The sequence below is a fragment of the Eublepharis macularius genome, chromosome 8 (assembly GCF_028583425.1).
Source record: "Eublepharis macularius isolate TG4126 chromosome 8, MPM_Emac_v1.0, whole genome shotgun sequence".
NCBI classification, from domain to species: domain Eukaryota; kingdom Metazoa; phylum Chordata; class Lepidosauria; order Squamata; family Eublepharidae; genus Eublepharis; species Eublepharis macularius.
The window spans coordinates 18,637,885-18,662,427 of NC_072797.1; the positions used below are offsets into that span (position 1 = coordinate 18,637,885).

At 43.4% G+C, this 24,543-nt stretch overlaps 1 protein-coding gene across 2 annotated transcripts in view; it reads right to left on the bottom strand.

The window, feature by feature from the left end:
* Positions 1-793: 793 nt before the first annotated feature.
* Positions 794-24,543, bottom strand: part of TXNL1 (thioredoxin like 1) — a 33,804-nt gene continuing 10,054 nt past the window's right edge. Inside the window, exons 2-8 of one of the 2 annotated variants that reach the window (XM_054987301.1) lie at positions 23,374-23,470; positions 20,197-20,370; positions 15,249-15,371; positions 14,282-14,351; positions 12,403-12,575; positions 11,317-11,421; positions 794-1,112 (exon numbers count right to left, since the gene is read on the bottom strand). In XM_054987301.1, coding sequence (XP_054843276.1) covers positions 1,083-1,112; positions 11,317-11,421; positions 12,403-12,575; positions 14,282-14,351; positions 15,249-15,371; positions 20,197-20,370; positions 23,374-23,470 — 772 coding nt within the window. In that variant the 3' untranslated portion in view covers positions 794-1,082. Of the gene's footprint in view, positions 1,113-2,726; positions 5,278-11,316; positions 11,422-12,402; positions 12,576-14,281; positions 14,352-15,248; positions 15,372-20,196; positions 20,371-23,373; positions 23,471-24,543 lie in introns of those variants that run through there. The other variant, XM_054987302.1, reaches the window with a different exon arrangement.

The window sequence follows — 24,543 nt, forward strand, 5'->3', positions numbered from 1 at the left end:
AGCTGATGTGAAAAAACCTCTGCTCGAGACCCCAGAGAGCAGCTGCCAGTCAGAGTAGACAATATGGACCCCGACAGATGAACCGTCTCATTCAGTAAAAGGCAGATTCAAGGAAGATTGAATAGCAACAGTGGAAAGGGACAGTGGAGAGGCCCCCACCACAGTTTTAACTGTCAGGGTAGGAAAGTGGATGCAATCCTGTGTATTAATAAGGTGGAGGAGAGTAGATATCTGAGACACAGAGGACAGAGCCAGTCAATTCTGTCCTATACTGGCAGGCTTAAGATGTCATTGCAGCAGAAATAGCAAGATCATTTCAACAGTCTGTATGCTGAAGAACCAGCAGTCCCTTTTGCGGTGAATGGTTCAGTAGAAGCACTTGAGTGCCACCAACATTTAGAGTTTGCACAACGGGGAGTCAGCAACTGGTGGCCCTTAAGCCTACCTGAGCTGCCCAAGTACTGCCTTTGCACCCTCCCTCCAGCTGTCATTCTCAGAGGCAAACGAAGTGTGATGGGCGTCTTGACAGTGAGCCAGAGCATGACGGTCTTGAGAAGCCAGATATCTACTCCCTTAGTAAAAGTGGAGCCCTGGAAAAATTAGTTCCTGATCAAAGCTTTTTGATTTACAAGAGGAAACCGAGTTTTCAGAAGATGAACTGCTTTAAAATACCTTGATATCAGTTATCACTTAGTAAAAAACACCTGTAAATCAGAGATTTTTAGAATATTATAGATGTTTAAATATCTTCAATGAAAGAAAAAAAATGATACACACAAGAACAAGCTATGAGTCCAGCTTCAACCTTTTTAGTGATCTTCAATGCAAAAGCCACATCTTCCACTGTGCAACTTGGCAAAATTAATGAATTTTATTTACAAATTCACGTCCCAAGATTACAACAGTAAACACTTGAGTGATATCCCGTACTAACAAAATGCAGCGATTTGTAATGGTATTAAAATGGAATAGACGGAGAGTCTCTCTCTTGTGTCAGATCAATCGGTTGCCCAGGAGTCAGAGATAATAGGATGATCTTGTGTTGATTGCAGTTAAGGCCTTCCAAGTGTTTTCTTTGTAACCTAGTGGCTCTCTCCTTTCTTGCCTACCACCTATGGAAAGAGAAAGGTCAAGTTACCTGGGGGGAACTGACAGACAAACGGACTCACGCCCACACAATTACAGACGCTAGAGACTGCTGGGAGCGTTTCTCTCTTCTACATGCATTCATGAGAGGGCAGGGATGGGGTAAAAGAGCTTATAAACCTAATTTGGCCCACAGCAAAACAATAAAGGATAGAGCAGGAAAATTAAACCTTATCCAGCCAACAAATCAAGTCATCACATACTCGTTTTGAGTTATGAGAACATGCCAGAGTTGAGCTGAATACAACTCCCTCCCCCAATTCACGGGCCTAGCTTTTTGTGTCTACATTCTGATGTCGATTCCGATATAGGCATCACTCCATGTCCTGCTCTGGGGTAAAGCCCAAGCAAACGGGTTGTGAGGTACTGAACACTAAATTATGGTCGTGGGCTTCCCCAGTGACCTCATGAAGTTCTAGATTGTCAAGCTGAAATTCCACCAGAACCTCTCAATGGAAAGTGACCAACAACTTCACCAGACCTCTGGCAGGAACAGGCAGCTGTATTGATTATAAGCAAGTTCTGATACTTTGACGCATCTTCACAATACAATCCAAGATGGCTGTTTTGGCTTCCAGTGCAAAGACTGAAAAATATGATTCAACCAGCGGAGGCTCTGAAACGGTTAGCTCAGATCTGCGGCGTCTAGGTATTGTCACTGGCAAGAATGTTATTCCATCTCTCCGTAGTCCAAGATGGCTTACAAGAACTTAAAGCGCCATAAAAACAGACAGCCACTCCAAGGACTCAGTATGACGACTGACTGATTCCTCATGGAAGCCTGAGAGAGAAGACTGAAACTGGTCAGACAGTGACAGAATCAGTCCCCTCTTTCTTAATCATATCATTTTTTTGCTGTGAACCCTACTGCAGCCAATGGGGCTTATTTCTGAATACGTATTTATTGGGAGTCGGTTGGAAGGTAGAGAAGGTTTCACAGCATTGAAATTTAGGTACTTAGGAGCAAGGTGTGAATACATCAGTCATAAACCATCTAATTTTCAAATTAGGGATGAAGATTTCAAGTCTCAGTTTATGTAGAAACCTGTAACTTATATTTGTATATACTTGCTTGCTGTACTAACACCTAGTAAGTGCTATTTTTGCCTGCTATGAACGGCTTCAACAGAATAAGGCAAGGAGAAGAGTCCAGTTCTACCACCACTTTTGTTTTCAGAAGAAACACAGCACAGTAACCCTCAAGCTACCTTCTCTTTACAGGTAACAGAATGGTACCTACCCAACAGGCATACTGGGGACATTAATTTCACAGGTCAACTATGCATTTAAGAAGACATTTTTCTGTATTATCTGGTAACAAAGTAGCAGGAAGCTTGACAACCTCTGAAGTTCAATATCTGATATTCACCAGTTTGTAAAGAAGTGACTCCCAATCTTCCCCGTCTCCAAATAAGGACTAGGTTAACCCTGCAGAACACGGATTACTATACAGTGGCATGCAGACAGGAACTTTCTAAAGTGTACAGACCAAAATGGAATTAAAGTCTCACGTCACCACAATATTGGGTAAAAATTTTCAAACGTTAAGATTTGATTAATTAGGTTATAAAAACACAAAATTAAACCAGAACAAAGGAGTGAAACATTTATTCTTCACTTGTGTTTCAAAGCAAAGTGCTCCAGTTTGGATTAAGCAGAATTACATCCAAAAATTAAACAATTACGAGGTTAGCAGAGGTAGACCAACCAATCCAAAATTTTCTTTTACATCTATACCATTCAGAAGGGGGAAATGGTCAACTGGCCCATGTGAATTACCTGAAAAATTAAACATTCTGACATTGGTATTTTGGTATTTTGTCAGCACAGTCGGAACGGATGGTGTGCTCTCTTCCTTACCAACCAAGCAACTGATATGCATGGCTAAAAAAGCAGCAAGGCAATTCCTCATTAATCTGGCACTTAATACAGAAGCTCCACGTGATTCGTTTCCCTCTGTTCAGATCACATATTTTGGGGGGCGAATGACTCGCAGCCTTCTGACTACAGGTAGAAGTGACCTCCAGCTGAGCTAGAGCAGGTCGCCGCCAAGGTAGGCAAAGTAGTCCTTTCACCCAGTTCTACCCCTTTTAGGGCGTGTTGCCATTCAGCTACAGAGCAGGTTTCCTGTCTCAGAATGAAAAATGGCCCCGGAAGATGGTAGCATTCAAAGGACACACAGAGCCCGTGTCACTGAGGTTCTTTCGATAATGGGCCTGCCCTTCTTGAGTTTCTTCTTGGGATTAAGACCTAACCGTTACTACAATACGTCAGCTGAGAGGAAGAAGCCTCTAATTTTATTATCTTGCCTCATCATATCTACTGGTTTAAATTTCACAGCCAAGAGCGCTTCTGGTCCCTCCCTCCCTTTCTCATTCCAACCATCTACACAGGATTAATGTGGTGAGACAAAATGAAGAGGGAACGACATACACCACCTTGAATGCTTGGAGAAAAAGGGGGATTGAAGTAGGGTGGAACGGTCTGTCCTGGACACGTCTTCCATAAGACAACTGGCCCGCCTATCCTTCACGCTTTCCAATTCTGGTAAATGGAGGTTTCTGCCTTATCTTGGCTTCCTGCTCAGTAGAAATGCCACCCCCCCTTTTTTTCTTTTCATGAAGGATCTTGTTTCAACCAAGACGGTGCATGCATAACTTTTTTAAAGGGTGCACGTAAACATATAAAATGCAGTTTGCATTCAGATTATGCAAGATTCCTGGATTTTATGCAGGGGGAGGTGAAAAAGTAGTGCAGAGTTACTTGACAAGTGGGCCTCCGAAGACAGAAAGTGTACAAGTGGGTCTGATTTCAAAAAAAGTTTTGACTATCACTGCACTCAGGGCTCATTTTGAGGGGGAACGCAAAGGAACGCAGTTCCGGCAGTTCCCCAAAGAGGTCACATGTCAGGCGGCCCCGCCCACCTGACTGTCAGCCATTTTGGGCCTGTTTCAGCCTGGAGTGGGGCCAAAACGGCCCAGATCGGGCCTCTGACGGGTGGTCGATCACTCTCCCACTCAGCAGTGGCCTGATCCTGACCATTTTGGGCCCCTTTTCGGCCATTTTCAGCTCCTTTTTGCCATTTTGGGCCCAATTTTGGCCCTGAGTGGCTAGGATTGGGTCCAAAACAGCCAGGATAGGTGATGTCAGAGGGTGTGGCATATGCAAATAGTTTATGCTACTGACACACTTCTGGTGATGGCAAGGGGTGTGGCATATGCTGATGAGTTATGCCAATGAGTTATGCTAATAAGTTCCTCAAGCTCTTTTTCTACGAAATGACCTCTGACTGCACTAAACATCTCTGTGGCTACCTACCTGGAATATCAGGGCTAGCCTACATTTTGGATTTTTTAAAATGAAACTACTACAGAAACAAGGCAAGGTAATAGCAGCTGTTTTTTAAAAAATATTGTTTGGGTTTTTTTTAAAGAAAACTGTGCCAAGTAGGAAGCAGGCCCCGCCTTCCGACATATATTCTAGCATGAGGCTGACAGGGGCAGCTTTGCTATGTCACCTGGATTGTCTCTGACTACTGCAGGGCTAAAGAGTACACAGCCCCTCACTCCTGTTCTTGCTAACAAATGACAACTACACAAAATCAAGAAATTTTGCCCCCTGATCCATGGTATCCCTCGATTCATGGGTGATCAACTGACCAATGCGGCAACCTTAGATCTTCCCAACACAAAGTGATCTTGCAAAAGCACCGTCCCCCCAATTACTCAACACACAATAAAATTGTAAGATAACTTCCTGGAAAACATCATTAAAAAAAGACAAGTATGAATTGGCTTCTCAAGATACGAAGCATCCAAATTAGAGATGCAAGCCGCCTGGCGGGTAACACAACAAGACATTTGAAAAGCAACACTGTATGAGAAAGATTTTTAAATGGTATGGTGAAAACAAAAGCGACGAGTCCGTGAGAAAAGAAGAGGCCCAGGAACGCAGTCCCAGAAGGCGGAGAAGAGTAGGCAGCGATGGCACCGGAAGCAGTGAAATTGTGGGAAAGACAAGGCAGACGCTAGAAGAGCAGGGGGAACTGGGACAGGGTAGTGGAAGGACAGACCATTTTAAAAAGACATATCTATATCTTCTGCAATGTTATCTCTTGGGGCCAGGGAAATGCTGAAAGATAGTAAAACAAGAGCGTTAGAATGAAGCAAAGGAAAAAAAAGCCACCAAATGAACACGAATGAATGGAAGCATCATGCCACAGGGGGTAAAAAATGGACGCGTGTCTCATGCACCTGCACACTGACTACCGTCCAACACCAAGCGAGTGGCAGGAAGGAACTCTAGCAAGGAGTAAAAAGTAAGTAAGACGATCTGGTCAAGTTTTACCTGAACTTACAGGGAAGGACCGACCCCTCTTTGTGCAGGCTAAATTTAAGCCTGCAGCTATTCAGCAACGCATGCAGCATGCCAAGCACTGCAAGTTTTTATTCAACGTAAGTCAGTCAAAAGGGAATCAAACCACCTCTCGTGCTGTTGCTTGGATTTATAGACTTCCTAGCAGGTTAATCTGGAAAGGCTGATTTTTTTAAAACCTTCTCAGATATAGTATTATCATCCGACACTATGGTACAGCAGTTAATTAACCAATGTGCCAGCAAGGTAAGACATAGAGCTGTGAATTTGCCTTTTAATATGGACTTCATTCTTTATACAGAATGTAAGTGCCACTGGGAATGCTTCAGACCAAAATGTGCAGGCCTTTTCGACCGCCAAGCTGAATGTAGCTCTATCAGTTACTATACCTACAGGGACTGTGACAAGGCGATCAATTCCTGCATTCCCACAGAACTGTAAGTAGAACAAAGTTTGTGGAATGGGACTACCTGGCCTTCCCCCCTCTGGCTAAATTCTTGCTGGGGGGGACAGTATTGGAAAAAATCACTCCTCCTCTCCGCCTACAGAAGTGCCATTTCACTTAGAGCAAAGCTACAAGTGACTTTCTTCACGTGGAGAACACTAGATTTTTCTCGCAAGGTTACCTGGGAAGTGAAGTCCAAATGTCCTTCCCCTCTCTGTTAGAATCGCTGCCTGAAGAGCCACAAGGGGTCTTTGTTTGGGGGCGGGCAGCTGCTACTTTCTCCCAGGGTGTCCTGCGGGCTGCCTGCTCCTGGGGAGCTGCTCTGGAGAAAGTGGCCGCATCGGTGAAGCTTCAGCTGCAGTGACAGTGGAAGGATCTGCTGCAGATTATTCTGCTGTCGCTGCGGCTGAAGCTTCACTGACGCTGCTGCTTCCAGAGCAGGTCCCCAGGAGCAGGTAGCCTGCAGGACGCCCTGGGAGAAAGTAGCAGCTGCCTGCCCCCAAACAAAGCCCTCTTGTGGCTCTTCAGACAGCGATTCTAACAGAGAGGGGAAGGACCACTCGGACTTCACTTCCCAGGTAACCTTGCGAGAAAAATCAAGTGTTCTCCATGTGAAGAAAGTCACTTGTAGCTTTGCTCTTAGTGTGTTACTCCAGTGGAAGGACATTTCTGGATCCAACCAAGAACATCTGCCAGGCCAACACACATCATGGCTGTTGAGCTGCATCAAACTGGGCAGTTCACACTGAGCAAGGGAAACTCAGATGTGACGCCCTTAAAACAAAAAGAGTGACTGTGAGATTACTGCAAACATTGCTATGCTTTTTGCAGTTTGTAAAGCATCAGACATTGGTCGTTGTTAGTGGACACTTACAACCCAACAAAACACTAGCTGCCTCCTTCAGGGAAGTTTTTTTTTTTTTAAGAGAAAAAGTCTAGTTATTATCTGCCTGGATTTTAATCTGAATTCCGATTACTGCACAAGAGGAAGAGCTGTTAAGATCATAGCAGAAATTAGTAACAGAAATTAATTCTGAAGGAGATGTAACAGAGGTGAGTGCCCACTGAGAAAAAGATCAAAAGGCTATGAAGACTTGGCCCTATTCATGATTTCTGCAATGCTGAACACATCTAGAAGTCTTGTTATATTACTGCAATATTGCAATCCTATTGATGCAATGATAAAAACAAATCCTGCATTTCTAAGGATGCCCTTGTTTTAATTTGAGGCAGAATGATGTGAACTTTTCAAAACGGAAGCACATTTTTTTCTCTTTACATGCTCAGATGCAGCCAACCTACATTCTTCTATTTAATGTTCTGCAGCTCTAAGTGCAAGAATAAGCAGCTGGAATCTCACTGTGGTGAGATCTCAGGGACTTCCCATTCTAGCCCCCAATATAGTCTCCAGGCCCAATAATACCCCCTCCCCTTCTTATGCACTTCAAATCGAGAGGGCGCTAACCTCTCCCATCACAGCATCACCTGTAAGAGGAGGTTAGGAGAGCTCATCAAGTGCTCACCTGGCAAGCTCAGGTGGCGGTGCTGCCACTTTCTGAGACAAGAAAATTCACATAAATGGCACTTTGGTTCAAACACAGCTAGTCATTAAAGAAATTCACTGCAAATATAAAATAAAATAAGGCATGTGTCATGTATGCCAGCCTGCAATACATGCCATGGGTGTGTTGTGTGATGCCCAGTAGTCTCCTGACACTGTAAAGAGTTCCGAGTGCCTTTCAATGTGTGTTGTTTAGAGGTTCACTGTGTCCTCTCTCCTTTGAAGCTAAACACTTTCACTTCTGTAGCCGACAGCCTTGCAGCCAGGTGCAGCTAGACTGAATCGTATCTGCCATGAGAACAAGGATGATTTCATTCCTCACTTGCTATTGTTTCCTATCGTAGTCTAAACTTTGAAACTTTTTGTCTCTGGCGTTCACGACAGAATTTTAACAGGCTGCTAACCTGGGGGTGGGACTTTATTCTATAACTAACCATGCTTTCCCTCTACACGTCACTTCTGCCAATTTCACTGTCTGAGCACCTTGAACCTGATGGATCTCTAATAAAGTTTACTTCAACCAAATCACCTGTGTGAGTGATGTGGAGAACTTGGGGATTTACTTGCCAAGGACTGACAGCATGAATCCTCCAACCCCCTTGTAAAACTCAACCTGCATAGTCTGTAAGTTAACTGAAATCTCCAATACCGTTTTCATAACAATGAATTATCAAAGTCTACAAAAGGAAAAAAGATCCCTTGGATTGTTATGCTCAACTGACTTGCCTCTAACTCATCTCAGGATGTGAACATGGCAAACACGGGATCGCTACGTATAAAACTAAACAAATGTGTGTGCCTGAGTGAAGCTTTGCAGAGCATGAGGTTGTCTTAAGTGATCCGAGGAAGACTGCTAAGTTCACTGATTCTGAGGGAAACTAGATGCAAATAACAGAGCTCACGAACCATGGTTCAACAAAGAAGGGTGTTTTAGTGGATTTCTCTCCCCCAACATGACAAGTTGCCACTGCCACAAATTCTGCCTTCTGCAACACTGGCTTCTCTTGCATCAGGGTACTCAACTGGCTATACAGAGCATTCACTATCTGTAGCAGTGGCTTGTTCCACAGTGCCCTGAATACCAAGGGTTGAATCCAATACTTTTAATTACTCATGGTGGTGGCACTTTTACTAGTCCAGGAGTAGAACTGGCGTGGGAGGGGGGAAGGGGGGGGGAGGCATAGCAGACTGCAGTGGGAAAGTTCCACTCCGACTCAGCATACTCAAGCCTCTTTGCTAATTTTGCCCAGCATTTTAAAAAACACTTTCCTACATAGGAACATAGCCCTGACCTGGATAGCCCAGGAGAACCTGATTTCGTCAGATCTCAGAAGCTAAGCAGAGTTGACCTTGGTTAGTAATGGGAGGGGAGGCCTCCAATGAAGACCAGGGTTGCAGAGGCAATGGCAAACCAGCTCTGTTAGTCTCTTGCCAAGAAAACCCCACCAGGAGTCGCCATAAGTCAGCTGTGACTTGAGGGCACTCTCCATCTCTCCATAGGAACATAATATATACTGCGCATGCAGTTATTTTAGAAGGAAATGGGCATGAAAAACAGCAACAAGAAAGTTGTGGACAAGCAGAAAGACACTGGGCTGGCTACAATGTACAAAATGTAAAAACCAAAGTCAACTCTGACCACACTGGAGAAATGCACAAGCTCTCTGTGCAGTGCTAATTCCTTCTGTGCAACCATTTTTATAAAGTCTACAACACACCACCATGCGCATTGCAAACATGTGAATGTACTTCTTAAGTCAGGGGTTCTCAGGTGTTTATGCCTAGCTCCAGCCACTGATTTTCCCTTCAGGGATTTAAACCTCACTTAAGGTTGGGTATCTGGCTGTTCAAAACAAGACTGGCCAATTATTGTAAAGTATTGTTTTCAATGTAGCAATGAAAATGTTTGATACTTCCGCTGAGGTGGACCCCACACCTATCTTCCCACTCCAATGAACAAAATTTATTTCTTAAAATATTTATACCCCGCCTTTCCTTTAGGTTCGAGTTTGAAGTGATTTTCTAGTCTAAGGAGACTCCTCTTGGAGGAAGAGCCACTCACAAGATGGTTGGATCCTCCCTTCAACACACCACACTAAAGAAGGGTTGGATGTGAAGCACTGCCATTGGAGTGAGGGGCTTCCCCGCCTTCCCTTCCCCGTTGCTGCCAACTGAGCCTTGTTCTTCTGAAACAGAGTAAATTTATAAATTCATTAAAAAAAAATTTCAAGTTTATGAATTTACTTGGGCAGTCCTAGTCAGTCAGTAATTGTTGTCAGTGACGGCCAGCTCAGGAAATCGCTGAAGATGCCTAGTGGTTAAGCAGGAGAAACTGTGCTACACTGCTAGGTTTCCCACTGACTGCTGCAGGCCAGGGGGCAAGCAGCCCTCACTTCCTTGCCAATAAAAGACACCACAACAACTAGGGCCCTTACAGGTAATGAACAATTACAAAGAACACAAAGAACACAATGCCCCTGTAAATAGCAGACACAATAATACTGATTTCTATTCCAATTTCTTCTATTAAAGTGCAAGTGTGCAAAATTATCAGTACATAAATTAGTAAATAAATTACAATAAATTCAACATCAGCCACAGGCACATATCAATAACTGATACTGATATGTGCCATAGGCACTTAATTGATATTGCTATGTACCTGTGGCTGATGTTGAAACTATTTACCAATTTATGCACCGATAATTTTGCACACTTGCCTTTTAATTGAAAAAAATTGGAATAGAAATCAGTATTATTGTGTCTGGTATTTACGGGGGCGTTGTGTTCTTTGTGATACAAGACACCAGCCTGGAGTATCAAAAATCAGCTTAGGACGCAAACAGTGACATTCTTAGCATCATGGAATATCGATTCTATTTGACTGGGGTTAAGTAGGTGGCCTCCATTGGCAGTATTTGACTGGTCAACTGGCAGGCACGCCAATCCTAGCATCACTCAGATCATTTTAACATGCACTGGCTACTTAGCCAGGTGGCCCCCATTTCACTCTGTCTCACAATACTACGCTTACCTGTTGCCAATTTAAAAGGCAGGCTTTCCTGAGAGCAGTATTAACTGTCTTATCTGTGAGCGCAGCACACAAGCTAAGAATCATTTTTGTATCATGAGTGTATTTGGTTTGGCTTAAAAGAAAGAGACCCCTAGCCCTTCCACATGCAGAGAAATCGTGAAAGATACTCAAGGAAAGCCAAGTAATTAAAAAGACAGCCAAGCAACGCTTTCTGAGATCACAGGATCAACTTTAACACCAAGCCATCTCCCCATCTGAATTATGTCTTCTACCTGGTTTACAATTTTCTACACTTTTACTACCTGTAAAGTACATCTTGGAGGTAGAAGGATGTTGCTCGATGTCCTCTTTACAAAACCCAAATACTAGTGTTCCAAACTTTTTGGTGGAAACACAGACACTCACAGTACTGCAGAACGGCAGACTAATGGCAACTTCCCCTAAGCTCTCCCCGTCCTTCCAAATCTTGGCTTCCCGGAGAGAAAATAACCCACTTTGGAAAACCCTGCCTTAAGATGTCATTGGTCTTCACAAACTGTCCCTATAGAAACCATGCATTCTTCAACACCTTGCAAACACACAGAAATCTAGCCAAGATGCTTTCAGCGCCTAAGCTGTAGTGCAAGTTCAAGGTACATTAAGACGCCAAAATGAAAAAAAACCCACTCTTTCAGCTAAAACTACCCCCCATACACATACACATACACACAGCTTCTGCAATACACCATTTTGACTGGAGACAGACTTTGAACATACCCGCTTAAAATCATTCATATTTGTCGCTTGGACCGGCGTTCCGATAAACGTGAAATATGCAATTCTCGTTGTTTCCTCATCTCCTTGATTGGACTGGACAAATAACTGAAATGTAAAAGTTTAGCGCTGAGATACAGAAAATGGAGAGCCAACATCTCATGTCTTTCGGATCCAATGAAAAGCAGTAAGCAAGGCAAGGGGTCCGATCCAGTTGGAGTTCTCCATCAGCAGAATGGAACTTCCCTGCCTCCCCCTTCTCACTGCAGCTCGCTGATCTACATGAAGTGACATGGGGATGGTCTGCAGTGGGAATAAGGAACTGGCGGAAGCAGCCAGTTTAATATGGATCCGACCCAAGCTGTCCCTTGCTGGGTGGCATCTCTCAACACTTCACATACACTGATGGGAAACAGGTTTGAAATAAATGGCAGGATTCGACCCTGCAGGAGGATTTGAACCTGGTACTTAGACTGATGCCAGCCTATAAGCCACCCTCCAGCTATAGCCAGATGGGAGAACGACAGGGAATAAGCTGGGCCTACAAGGAAGTCTCTTAGAAAGCATGTCACATGGTCCTGCCTGCTCCCCAAATAGAATTAACCAATTCATTCACGCTCTGAACCATGGTGCAATGACAGCACCGTGCTTGGTGGCCAGGCCCAATCTTCAAACATGGGAGAAAACACAATGTAAGGGCCAGAGGCAATGAACTGGCAGCTCGCGCTTGGTATTCTTGTGCTCTGTAGGGAAACTTCGCACACCACACCTGCTTACCAGTCTGAACAACACAGAATTCCTCTGCTGTCACTTACAACAGACCACTTTTGGCAGTCTAGCCTCATCTTCACCTTGCCCTCCTCCTGCTATAGAAAGCCTGAGTGCCCTAGTCTCTCACTGTTATACAGGGACTGTTAAGGACATATGAAGATCGTGTTCAGATACAGACACCCAGTGACAAAACTGGTCTCTGTTAAAGTATCACAGCCCCAGCGGACGGTTTCAAAGTTCTACCATGTTTTGGAAGTGGTCGTTTGAAATGATCTGCAGGAAGACGGGAAGACAAGAGTTAAAAGTCTTTTAACTTACAGTTACACTGTTAACGTTCTGAAACTTCACATAGCGAAGCTGGATAATACTGTCTTCTTTAATATCGTCTGCCGATAGTTCGAGAGCTTGAGTGGGCTCGCTTCTTTCTGCTTCTTCAAAATCCATGGATCGGGGGAGGTTGATAAACACTTTTACATACTTGGGACCTTGACCTGTGTTAACGTTTTTTTTGAAAAAACAACATGCACAATTTTAGAACAGGTATCAATACTTTATTTACAGCGGGCGGAATTCTGAAAGTTCTTCTGTATGTCACTTGCCCGTGGCATGAACTCAATCACTTTGCTTATCTCTGTCCTGCAACATGACACAACAACATGATATTGGTGGCCAGGTCCAAATTAAACCAGTGGGCTCCTTCTAACCATCTGGCCAAAGGCTGCATCTTCCTCCAGTCCACAGAAGAAGGTTCCTTGAACAAGAGTAAGGTACTGTTCATTGAGCGGTAGGACTTTTTTACCTATATATCTCATTGTAAACCTGGCCCCAGAGTACGGATCAAAAAAGATTGCACAATGGGGCTGGGTATTCAAAGTGGAGATGTTGATATTAAATTTTAAAAATAAAGGAGAAAACATTTTTTTTAAATGCCAAGATCTCATGAGATGGCCTCACAAGATCTCAGCAGCCACTCTGGTTTGCCTAGGCAACAACAGTTGCCTGGGTAATTAAAAATGTCTGCTGCGGTTTCGTTTTGGAAACCCTGATGTGTAGAGAAGAAACGGGCAGACAGCAAAGACAAGGAGGGAGACTGGGGGTAGAGAAGCAAAGCGAGATGGAGTAAAACGGAGACAAGGAAGGACACAGGAAAAGGGAAGAGCTGTGGGGCTGTGAGGGGGCAGGAAGGAGGGAAAATAGCATGGGGAGGACCACCAGCTTGGGGTGGAGGGGCTGAGATTTTGTCTCCCCACCGAGTCCCTTGCTACGGTATAGTTCTAGCCCACTTTTCAGACAACTGCCTCCCAAAGTAGATCTCACCAATCAAGAGGCGTATAGGCACCTCCTCAGCCTTATAGTCTAACAAGACACAAAGATTAGATACCTGCAATGAGCTCTACGTGGGACTGCTCTTGAAAACTGTTCGGAACAATTGGTGCAGAATACTACAGCCAGGATGTTGACTGGAGCAGACTGTGGAGGCCATATCACTCCAGTCATTGCCCATCTACACTGGCTCTCAATCTGTTTCCAGGCACATTGCAAGGTGCTGGTGCTGACCTTTAAAGCCCTATTTGGTTTGGGACCAACATACGTGGAGGACCACCTACAACCTTATGAGCCTGCCTGAGCACTACAGTCACCTCAGAGGGCCCTTATTTGGGAGCCTCATCTTCTGAGACTAGGCATATGGCAAACTGGGAGAGGGCTTTCTCAATAGCATCACTAGAACTCTCTCCCCTTCTGTTGTTGCCTTCCTTCAACAGGGAAAGGTTTTTTTGTTTCGTTTGGTGATCAGTGATCCATCCTCCGTTTAATGATTTATTGTCTTTATGTTTTTTATGCATTTTTAGCTCGGGTTTTAATTGTTTTAATGACTAAGGGTTAGTTTCAATGTGATTTTATTATGTATGTTTTAATTTGTTAGCAGCCTTGGTGGCCCTGATGAGGGCAGAAAGACAGAACATATATTTTGTTAATAAAGTAAAATATCAATAAAAGGAAGAAGAATGGAAGGAACAGAATGAAGGATATCAGTCTGACGATGTCCGAAGGAAAAGAAGAAACAAGGAGAAGGGCGACAAGCAATGAGCCTGCAGCTTGTGCTTCACGTATTATCAAAACCATGATGGCACTAAAAATATTTTAAGTGGGTCACATGAAGAAACAACTCGGCTCTGAGAACATTATTTTTACTCACCATTATCAGGCCCGTGAAATTTCATAGAATAAAGCTTGACAGGCTGGTTAAAAGCTACTGTAATAAGCAGCTGTGGAGGGAAAAAATAGCTGTGAGAGAAATTTCAAATGCATCTACAAAAAATATTATTCCACAATCTCGTTCTGGTTTGAAATGCAGTGCTCGTTTATGGGTGGTGACAAGCAGACCTCGGAGCCTATCAAGAACCAGTGCAGCAACTAGAGCAGAGGTTCGTAACTAGAGATGGGCACGAACAGCAATACGAACTAAAAAACCCCACGAACAGCCCAATTTGCTGTTCGCGAACAATCTGTTCGTGAGGCCTCATTCTAAATGAACAGGTGGTTGCAAGCCTCCTCTGTTGCTGTTCGTCAAGCCAGACAGTCTGGCACCTGCAATCAAGTCCCATGGCAACTCGGGCAGGGATTGTCTGAACTCCTGCTGTTGCCCTGGAAACCCCAATCTAAGCCCAATTTAGCTTGATAGGCAGGTCTTCCTTCCAAGTGTGGACTGGAGCTCCAAATTTGTTACAAGAGGAAAAGACCAGGGGAGAGGGGGGCTCCCAGCTCTGGCTTTCAGGGAGAGACAGCTGCTGTTAGAGAGACAGGGTGAGTGCATTGGGGCTTGAATTTGGGGGGGGGGGTCTCTTGGCCTCCCAGGAGCAGAATTTCAAGAGGACTCATCAGATCACTGCAGTAGGAGAGGGGAAAATGTCACTCTCCCAGCTTCATTCTACTGGCTATAATTTGGACTAAGCCCAATTCATGTAGACATAGGTGCCTACTGGTGCGATACTGTACAGTATTACTCCAGTCTAAGCCTACTGAAATCGACAGGCTTAAACAGTAGTAACTCCACATAGGACTGAACTGTTAAAATGCATAAATGGAAGGGTTCTTCTCTCCCTTTGTTACATAGCCTCTGCCCCTTAGAAGAACAAATGAAACATTCCTTGGAAGTCAAATACCTGCTCATCACAGTCTGATTCCAAGAAAGAGGAGTCTTTACGTAAACAGTTATCAAACCCGTGTTCATCACTTTCATTAAGGCATTCGCAGCCAGCTTTGTTGACGAACGGCATCAAATCCATCTGAAAAGAACAGATAGTGGGACAGATTTAGTAGCTGGGCTGCATATGCAGGCATGATGCACTCGAGCAGTAGCATACCAAAGATCAGAGAGCAAAGCCCAGGTTTCACATAATGACTGGCAAGCCCTTCACCATCACCACTACTTGTTCTCCATCCAAACTTCTTTACAATTTAGTCCTTTTTCAGGATTCAGGTGAAAATGCATAAAAGCGTGATCATGGAAGAGACAGGACATTGCAGAAACTTATTTGCTTCCCACAACCAAAAACCTGACACCACTTTCACCGGAGAAGCTTAGATGCTTGGAACATGGGCCTTACTTTCTTACAGTAAAAATTCTCTACTGGCTTCTTCCCCAGCCCAGGCTTCTTCAGTTTGCACAAATTATCGAGGACATGTTCACACATGCATGTTGACCACTTGAGGAACTACAACATCAAGTGATGTCTCACCTACATGAATGACCTGAACACCAGATAGAACTTGCATCACCCTGCTTCAAATTAAAATCAAGAAAAGTACCATTGGGCTTTCCATGAAGGTTCCTTCAACTCTAAGGAAGGGAGCGCATCTTATCCCGCCCTAATTAAGTGGTGGTGGGGGGGGGAGACAAATTCTCAGAGCGAAAGATCACCTCGTGAAGAAGAACCTTCTCATATCTCATTAGATCTGGGAAAGCAAGGTTCACATCTCCCTCTCTGCCATAGACGTGTGCTGGGTGACCTTGGGCCAGTCACACTCTCTCAAGTCTAGCTGACCTCATAGCATTGTTGTGAAGATAAAATGGAAGAGAGAGAAATGATGTAAGCAGCTTCCAGTCCCCACTGGAAACAATGGCTGAGTATAAAATAAATAAGTAAATGAATAAATTTAAAATTTCCCCAAACTTTTGTTTTTTTATGGTATCAAAAAAATTCTAGAAAATGTACATCTGTATAAGAAGACCCTACTTTTTAGAAGTAAGGGAGATTAGTGGCAGCTCAGCCAACGTCTACTAGTTATAAGAAATAGTCACCAGTATAGCTTTCAGCTAACAGCTGTTACATTTTTCTCCAGGCCTGATGGCAACCTATATAAGAAAGTTTCCTGAGATCAGATCATCGGCTGCTTTAGCCAGCTTGAGTACACAACATATTCTTCTTTGCTTTCATTTAAATCCTATTTGTCTAAATTGTATTGTAGTATTTTTGTAAGCTGTTTTGGGTCCCCAATGAGGAAAACAGCACGGTATAAATGCCCAACAAACAAACAAACAAACAAACAAACCTAGAGAAAAGACTTAATTCTGAAACTCTCCACTTAGCCAAGGCATGTTTTAAGTGTTTCTGTATAGGCAGAGTTGGTTTCTCTACATAAGTTAAAGCTGCCACATTATATGTAACCCTAACTTAATTAGCGTTACTATTTACATTCACACTAGATAAGTGAACACAATAGTAGAGACAAGATTTGTAAATCTGAACTGGTGCAAATTCAAATGGTATTCATGGTGATATGGTGAAAACAGACTCATATACAATATTCGTGGTGGTGTGGTGGTGATTTGCATAAGAAAAATTCAGCTGGAAAGGTAAACTAGGTTGTATTTGCAGGACAGGGCCAGTGTCTATTTAGCGGTGAATTTAAAGCACTTTGCATCTCAAAAGAGACATGGTTTTGTTTTTCGTATTTAAAATAATTTTAGGCTTCTGCAAAGCTGTTTCCCCAGCAAAGTCTAATGGATTGGATTTGCTAATAAGGAACACAAACCTTCACGACACCACAGAAATGGAACGTGAGCCATTCAGGCTTACACAGAACTATCGGTGGCCTTGACACTTTACTGAAATATTAAGTACTGAGCGCTGTCAAAGGTTTTATTAATATTTTGGAAAGGGAGAACAAATGGACCCCTTTTAAAGCAGGAACATTAAGCCAAGCGTTGCTCAAAAGCTGTCATGAAATTGACAGCTCCAGTTGAGTGTTTTGTCACATTAAGGGTCTCATTTACATGTGTTTGTTACTTCAGCTGTCAGGCAAGGCTTTGATCTGCACCGTTCAGGAGCCTGAAGGTAAGGCTTGAATGCGGAAAACGTGGTCAGCCGTTTTTGCCAACAGCCAGTCGTCGTGACTTTCAGCCCAACTCAAAACTTAGAACACTGTTTGTCATGAAAGTGCTGAGAAATTCTCCGCCTCCCTACTTCCCCAAAGATAGTTTTAGGGGCCAGATGCCAACGCAGGGCTGTCTAGCTAGCTGAGGCTGTGAATGGGGCATATGCTTCTATGCTCCTGCTGTTCATCTCTTGTGCAAATCATCTTCCTTATCAGTGTTACATCTGAAGGCAGTATGGATCAAATCAAATGTGTCGGGAGAAATCTGTGATGAGGATCTCTTCTGGCTTGATTAGGTGTATGCGATTTGGGATTTGTGAGCCTGAAAAAGAGCAGGATTTATGCTGATTGAACATAATCTTGCTATTTAAGTTTTACAGAAATGGAGAAAAACTTGGGGTACAGGGGACTGGTACAAATTACAGAACATGTTTCAGCATACTGTATTGTTTTAATTGATTTTTAGTGCATACTGTATTGTTTTAATTAATTTTTTTAGTAACCTATATAAACTGTGATAAGGGACTTAATTGTTTATTAGTCAATGTTTGGTGAATTGTGACGGCCTATGGCTATAGACAATAAACTCTTTTGACTCTGAACATGTTCCCAGGGCTTTGGGCAACTGCTGAATTGTGGCCTTGATTCTCTAAGTTTGCCAAGGAATTCCATAAGGATGATACTCCTAGATGGGACACATGCCAGAGACCAGACCCGCTAATGGAATTCAGCATATTCCAAGTTGTTGTGCCTTCAACGTCCTACAACTTGTGTTAGCTGGGCTCTGTCCTACCACACTGCTTAGCTAAATATGTGGAGCTTTCCTTTGTCAGCGGAAGGCTCCGTGCTTAGTTGCACAGAGTGGTAGAGTGCAACTGAACGTTAACAGAGCCTGGGGTAACTGAATGCTTTTCCTGAGTCATTTCTCTTGTGGAAATACACACAGCCGGCCTCAATCCTTGTATTTTCCTTTGACAACAAACAAGAGTTGTTGTCGAGCTGTCAGTTTGCCACATGCACAAGAAACACAGCAGTCATAAACAGATGTTCAGTATCCATTCCTATTTATATTTCAACAATTCCTTAACTTAGGCTGGGTCTATACATGCAGTGGAATCAGGTGGCAGAGGGGGCTGCTCCACTGAAGACTGTGCATGGCGAGGATGCAGTGGGAACATTTTTCCTCATTAAGAATGCTTTGCAGAAAGACAACTTGCAAAAATTCTGGGCCAGTTCTGTACCTACTGTGCTAGTTTTCTGTTTACAGTGAGATGTTCACACATAAGAGAATGTTTTGAGAAGTGTAATCCACACATTATCTACAGAGCCCATTGTGCCACCTCATTATGCTGCACACAAAACCCACACTCAAGTCTCTCAAGGATGGGGGGAGGGGATCCAAGGTACTGTCAGCATTGTTCACAGAATAGGACTTCCTTGTCTTCCCTCTCTTGGTCCAGCTCACTACACATTGCACTTCCCCAGTACTTAAATAAATAAATCAATGCATGTTCAATGAAATACAACCAATGTATTGTCAAAGGCTTTCACGGCCAGAGAACGATGGTTGTTGTGGGTTTTCCGGGCTATATTGCCGTGGTCTTGGCATTGTAGTTCCTGACGTTTTCGCCAGCAGCTGTGGCTGGCATCTTCAGAGGTGTAGCACCAAAAGACAGAGATCTCTCAGAGATCTCTCAGAGAGATCTCTGTCTTTTGGTGCTACACCTCTGAAGATGCCAGCCACAGCTGCTGGCGAAACGTCAGGAACTACAATGCCAAGACCACGGCAATACAGCCCGGAAAACCCACAACAACCAAATACAACCAAAATAATGCTTGGGTACACATGGTGCAGTACTATATTAATGTGGCCCAAGATCTACTATACTGTACTGTTATACTACTACTTGATACTATATTACTATCTACTATACTATACTAATATCTACTATAATTAATGTGGCTCAGCTGTCCCCACACATGCTTTAAGACTCGCTCCATTTTTCATTTCTTCTGGAACTTCTGCTGCTACATCAGGGGGTGCTCCGGAGGGCACCTAACTTTCTGGAATGGCTTTCTGGAAAGCAAACTAGACTGCAGTAGGAAGGGGAAGTTCATAAATCAGCTCCCATGAATGCATTGAAAATCCCATCCCCAGTTCTTTGGATTCTAGGACCGGGCATTCGACCAGTCAAAAACAGATTTGTTCAACTGAAAGATCAACTGTTTCTAAAGGTTTATCAGAACGAAAAAAGAAAAACAACTAGTCTGGTAGTTCTCCTGATTCCAAAAGACGAAATAGGTAATTTTAATATTTCAAAGTTAACTTTAAAAAAAATCGTAATAATCTTAATTATTTTTTGGATCAGTGATCCCTGTTGGTTGGTGACTTTTACCACTGATGACTCTTTGGACTCCCATTTGGAGATTTCTGCAGTTCTAGTAGATGCCCAAAAGAAGAAACTTTGCTGAGCTTGTCCCTGACTACTGTAGGGCGGGAGGGTCAAGCAGCCCCCGCTAAGAACAACACCAGAAGGAAACAAAAGAATTAAGCTACAACTTGCACAGTGACAATTCTTGACTTCATGGAATAGCTGACTGCAGTCAAATAGATAATCAGCTGTCAATATCTGACCTACGGTCATGCCAACCCTACTCGATCCCTGGAGCAGAGGTTTGCAATACAGCACAAGTATAATTCATTAGAATAATTTCCAAATAAAAGGTGCATACATATCCTTTTGGAATATCAGTATCCTCGTTGTTTCCAGGGTCGTTCTCTAGATGCTGTTTGATTTTCTCTTCTAGTCCCACTGCATCAGCACCTTGATACTGGTCAATTCGCACTTTGTTCCGGAAGAAAAGAAATGTCGGGGTGGCTGATATATTATTCGTTGCTGCTGTTCCCTAGCATGTGTTAAAAAAAAAGGCCTAAAGTTAACACTGTAGTCCAGATTTCAAAGTAAGGATGCTACACATCTCAAGTCATTGGTGTAAACATTAGTAATTACAACACATCTGGTCAAATCCCCAAAAGTTATTTTGGTTTTCATTAAGACATAACATGAACATTGATCCTATGGAGAGAGAAGACTGCCAGTGCCTACATATTGGCATTTAAACTATGAATTATCAAAACCTTGAAAGCGATAATAAATAAAGCAGTTAAGCAGATCACTGGCTGCTTCACAGGATATACACAAAAGAGAACGGTACCCCATATGGAAATGCAGCACTTGCTATGAAAACCTGATAGCCAAAACCACATGTGTTTCCGAAGGCAGATGTTTATAGGAAAGACACACTGGATGCTGCTCTGAATGTTGTGCGTCTCTCAGAAAGAGATGCTCAATATAATTCTGATACTACTGTTTGATATGGCTTAGTTACCACCCTAGACTCAAGGGTCGAAATAAGTGTTGACCAGAGAACAAAGATGCCCATTGCCAGAATAACATACTCTGCAGCAGAGGATTGCTGGCAAACCGATGTGCAAGTAGACTGAAAGTACTTCATATAAGGCAAGTAGCTTGTATAATAAGCCCGCACACATTCGCGCAGTCAAGAGCTAATACAGAACTGTATCAACACATTACCTTTTTACTAACTTCACTTTAAAACCGAATAGCATAAAAACTGCAAGCTGGCATGAGAAGCAATGTACCTGCATCTAAACTACTTTAATTGAATGTTTCAAATATCTTATCGAGAATACGGATATGATTCCTTCTGTGCTTCTCTCTCCAAGCAGAATACCTTGGGGCAGTAAGAAAGGAACAGAGTAACTTACTACATGTTTTTTTATTTGATAATACAAGCTGTATGGTATCGCTTGTATGATTAAATGCTGACCGTAATTCTGAATAATTATTTAAAAGTCTTTTAGCAAGACAAATGTATTGACTGGGCCAGACAGATATACAAGTTCAAGGCAAACAAGACTGGCTAACCAAAATCTAATATCTTAGACATGTTATCAATGGTATTTGTTATATATTATTGTATATGCTGATGCAAATTCTGATCCTAGATCGTAATAACAATAAACTGAACTGAATATCTAATATAAGTTGGCATCAAGGAGACAGCTGAGAAAGGACACAAGAATTTTTGGGCATTGTATAACAAGTAGGGGTTGGAGCTACTGAGAAGCCGACTGAATTAGGACAGTCCGGATGATTTTGCAAGCCATGTGAGGTGAGCAGGTGAGAGAGGGTGTGGGTGAACTTAACCTGGGTCATCATAACCCATTACATCAGCAAACTGATCACGTCTCCTTCTGGCATCTGCAGGACAGGGAAGGTAGGCTCCTGACAGGGTCAAGTTCATGCACAAAAATCAAGAGCGGAAAAAATGGTACCAGCCACCCAAACTGCCTGGGCAGGGTTATCCAGCTTTATTCTTACAATCAATATAGGGTAAAAGAAAACTATTGATTCACGATCACATGAGGATTTAAATCTGCATCTCGCCAGCCTAGCTCTCTAGCCAACGTACCCCATACAGGTCACACAGTGGTCAGACTGAAGTCAATGGTGGAATCAGTTGAGAAGGAGCCACCTGGCAGTCAAAAGCAGTAAAGACAAGCTAGCCACACTATGACAACTACAGATACCCAACCCTGCAGTAACAACAAAAGGGAGATGCCAACGTTTTAAAGCTGTTTCACTGTAGCCACAATACAGAGAAATAAGTTCAGTGTAAGGGTGGCTGTATATACCTAAATCAGAAAACAAAGTATATTCAGATTTTGATTTCTTCGTTTAAAGATTTGGAATGGACCCTGAACATGGACCATAGCTAACTAATGCTCATACACTCAGAACATTTTAGTTGTGTTGAAGAGATAATGCACAACTGCTATCATAGATAAAATTTTCTTTCCTAGGTGGACACAGTATTTATCCATGCTAAAAACAGCAATCTCAGCTAACTATACTAATTGTTCAAAGCAATCGAAGCAGCATAACAGTTTACCCAGCTCAAATCATAAAACTATTTGCTTGGTATAAGCTAATTTTGGCTTTTGGCGGCAAAAGTATTATTCGTTTACAAAAATTTTCTCTGCATACCTGCCCCATCAGGGCCACCAAGGTAGCTAACAATTAAAACAAGCATTATCAAATCAAACCATAAAAAACAATTAAAACCAGAACTAAAATACATACATAAAAACAGTAATTAAAACATAGAACAAGGAGGGATCACTGAGGGAATGCCATATGAAATGTGGTGGGGCAGCTGCCAGGGACCACAGCTTCTGGTGGGCCCCACGGCTGCTGACTCCCTCCTCACGCATCTCCTCTCATGCTTGCACTCACACCCTTCCACCGCCTGCTTGTGAGGGTTTTGTCACTTTTGCTCCTGGCTGCATACGCTACCAAGTGCTGCTAGAGAAGGGCATGCGAGTGATGCACAAAGCACCAGCATTCCTAGCAGTGGCACTCCTAGCTGCACCCACCCCCTGCACCATCAGGGAAGGGACATGCAGGCAGTGTGGGCAGCTGTGACTGCAGGTGATGGGAAATCTGGTGAGTGGACAAAGGAAGGATGCACACCGAAGTGGGGGCATATGGATGGGAAGGCGAGAAGGGGAGCCTAGTAGTGGGCAGGGAGGGGGGGGCTCTGAGCACTCTCTGCCCAGAGCTCTCCCCCCAATCCCGGAACCAGTTTCATATGGGATTAGGCAGTCTTTCAGGAATGCTAATCACAAGCCATATAGAGATTTGAAAGTCAACACTGTGAGCGTCAGCTAAGTCCTATGTAACATGGCAGTTAGACTCAATGGGTTTCCCAATAAATATATTTCAAATAAGGGAAAATATTAGCAGCTAAATCCACCAATACTTGCTCAAGCTGGATTTTGTTTATTTGCATGCAACCACATCGGGAAGAACCACCACTGCTTACCTGGCACTGATGTACGTCGACTTCCAAAAAGGTTGCCTGGGGATATTTATTGCTCAGAGCGTTGAAAGCAGGAGCTATCCTTAAACATGGGCCGCATCTGTCAGGGGTGGGAAAGGAGAACAGCCTATAATTACCACTTCAGTAATAGGAGCAGACCTTGAGATTCACTTAACTTAGACCGGTAGAAGGCATTACAGGGCTCACATGAATCCATGTGCCATTCACAGAGTTCCAAACAACTGTGTGTTGCCCCCTTCTCTTCTTCCCCTCAAGACATTTTAGGCAATTAAATCGTGTTACGCGATGCCACCTTATTGCTGGTCTCCCTGTGCCAGTTCATTGACTTTTACTCGTATAAGCAGGAAAATGTGCGGTATAAAGGTGTCACGTTTAGCTAACTCAATCTGACAGAGGAAGGAGCTAAGTGACAAGTGCTTTTGGAAGGATCCCCGCGTTTGGCACAACATCTAGCTTCAGAAAGAGAAGGCACGCAAGTGAATATTTTTGCTCAGTAAGATGCATGATGAGGTATCACCAGCGGAGCCTTTGAAACTGGACGTTTCTATACTGGAATCCAACAGGGATCTCTGACCTTACTAGAAAACAATATTTATCATCTTAGAAGTTCAGGAATAGAACCTTCGGTAATTTTTTTTTTAAACACTTCTCTATAGGGCTCTGGGACTAGACACAACTTGAAAGCCATGGGAGCAGAATTGTTTTCCGAAATAACACTACCCAAGCCTTCAGTACACTTCAGCTGCCTGGTGATGCAACACTCCTTGCTTATTAAAGCACACTGCCGCCTTGGGAGTATAACAGATCACTTTTTCGCTCGTTACAAACACAAGCCCATAAGGCGAATACAGCTGTAACAATTGTTCATAACCTCCACCCTCACCGCCATACACATATCCCTGGCCAGTTTGCGCACGCACTTATGTTAACACCATGCCTTCAGCTATTTGTGAGGCCCATACTGAAGTGCTTCCAGCACTTCCCCAATCACAGAGCCACAAATTTGGGTTTGACTTACTAGCGAGTCATTAGAGGTTGTCAGCAGCAACCCTTCACCCAGCTCCTCTGACTCATGCTCTTGGTTTCTAAACTTTAGGGAGAGGCAGGAGGGTGGGGCACGCCTTGACCTGGATGGTCCAAGTAGCCCAATCT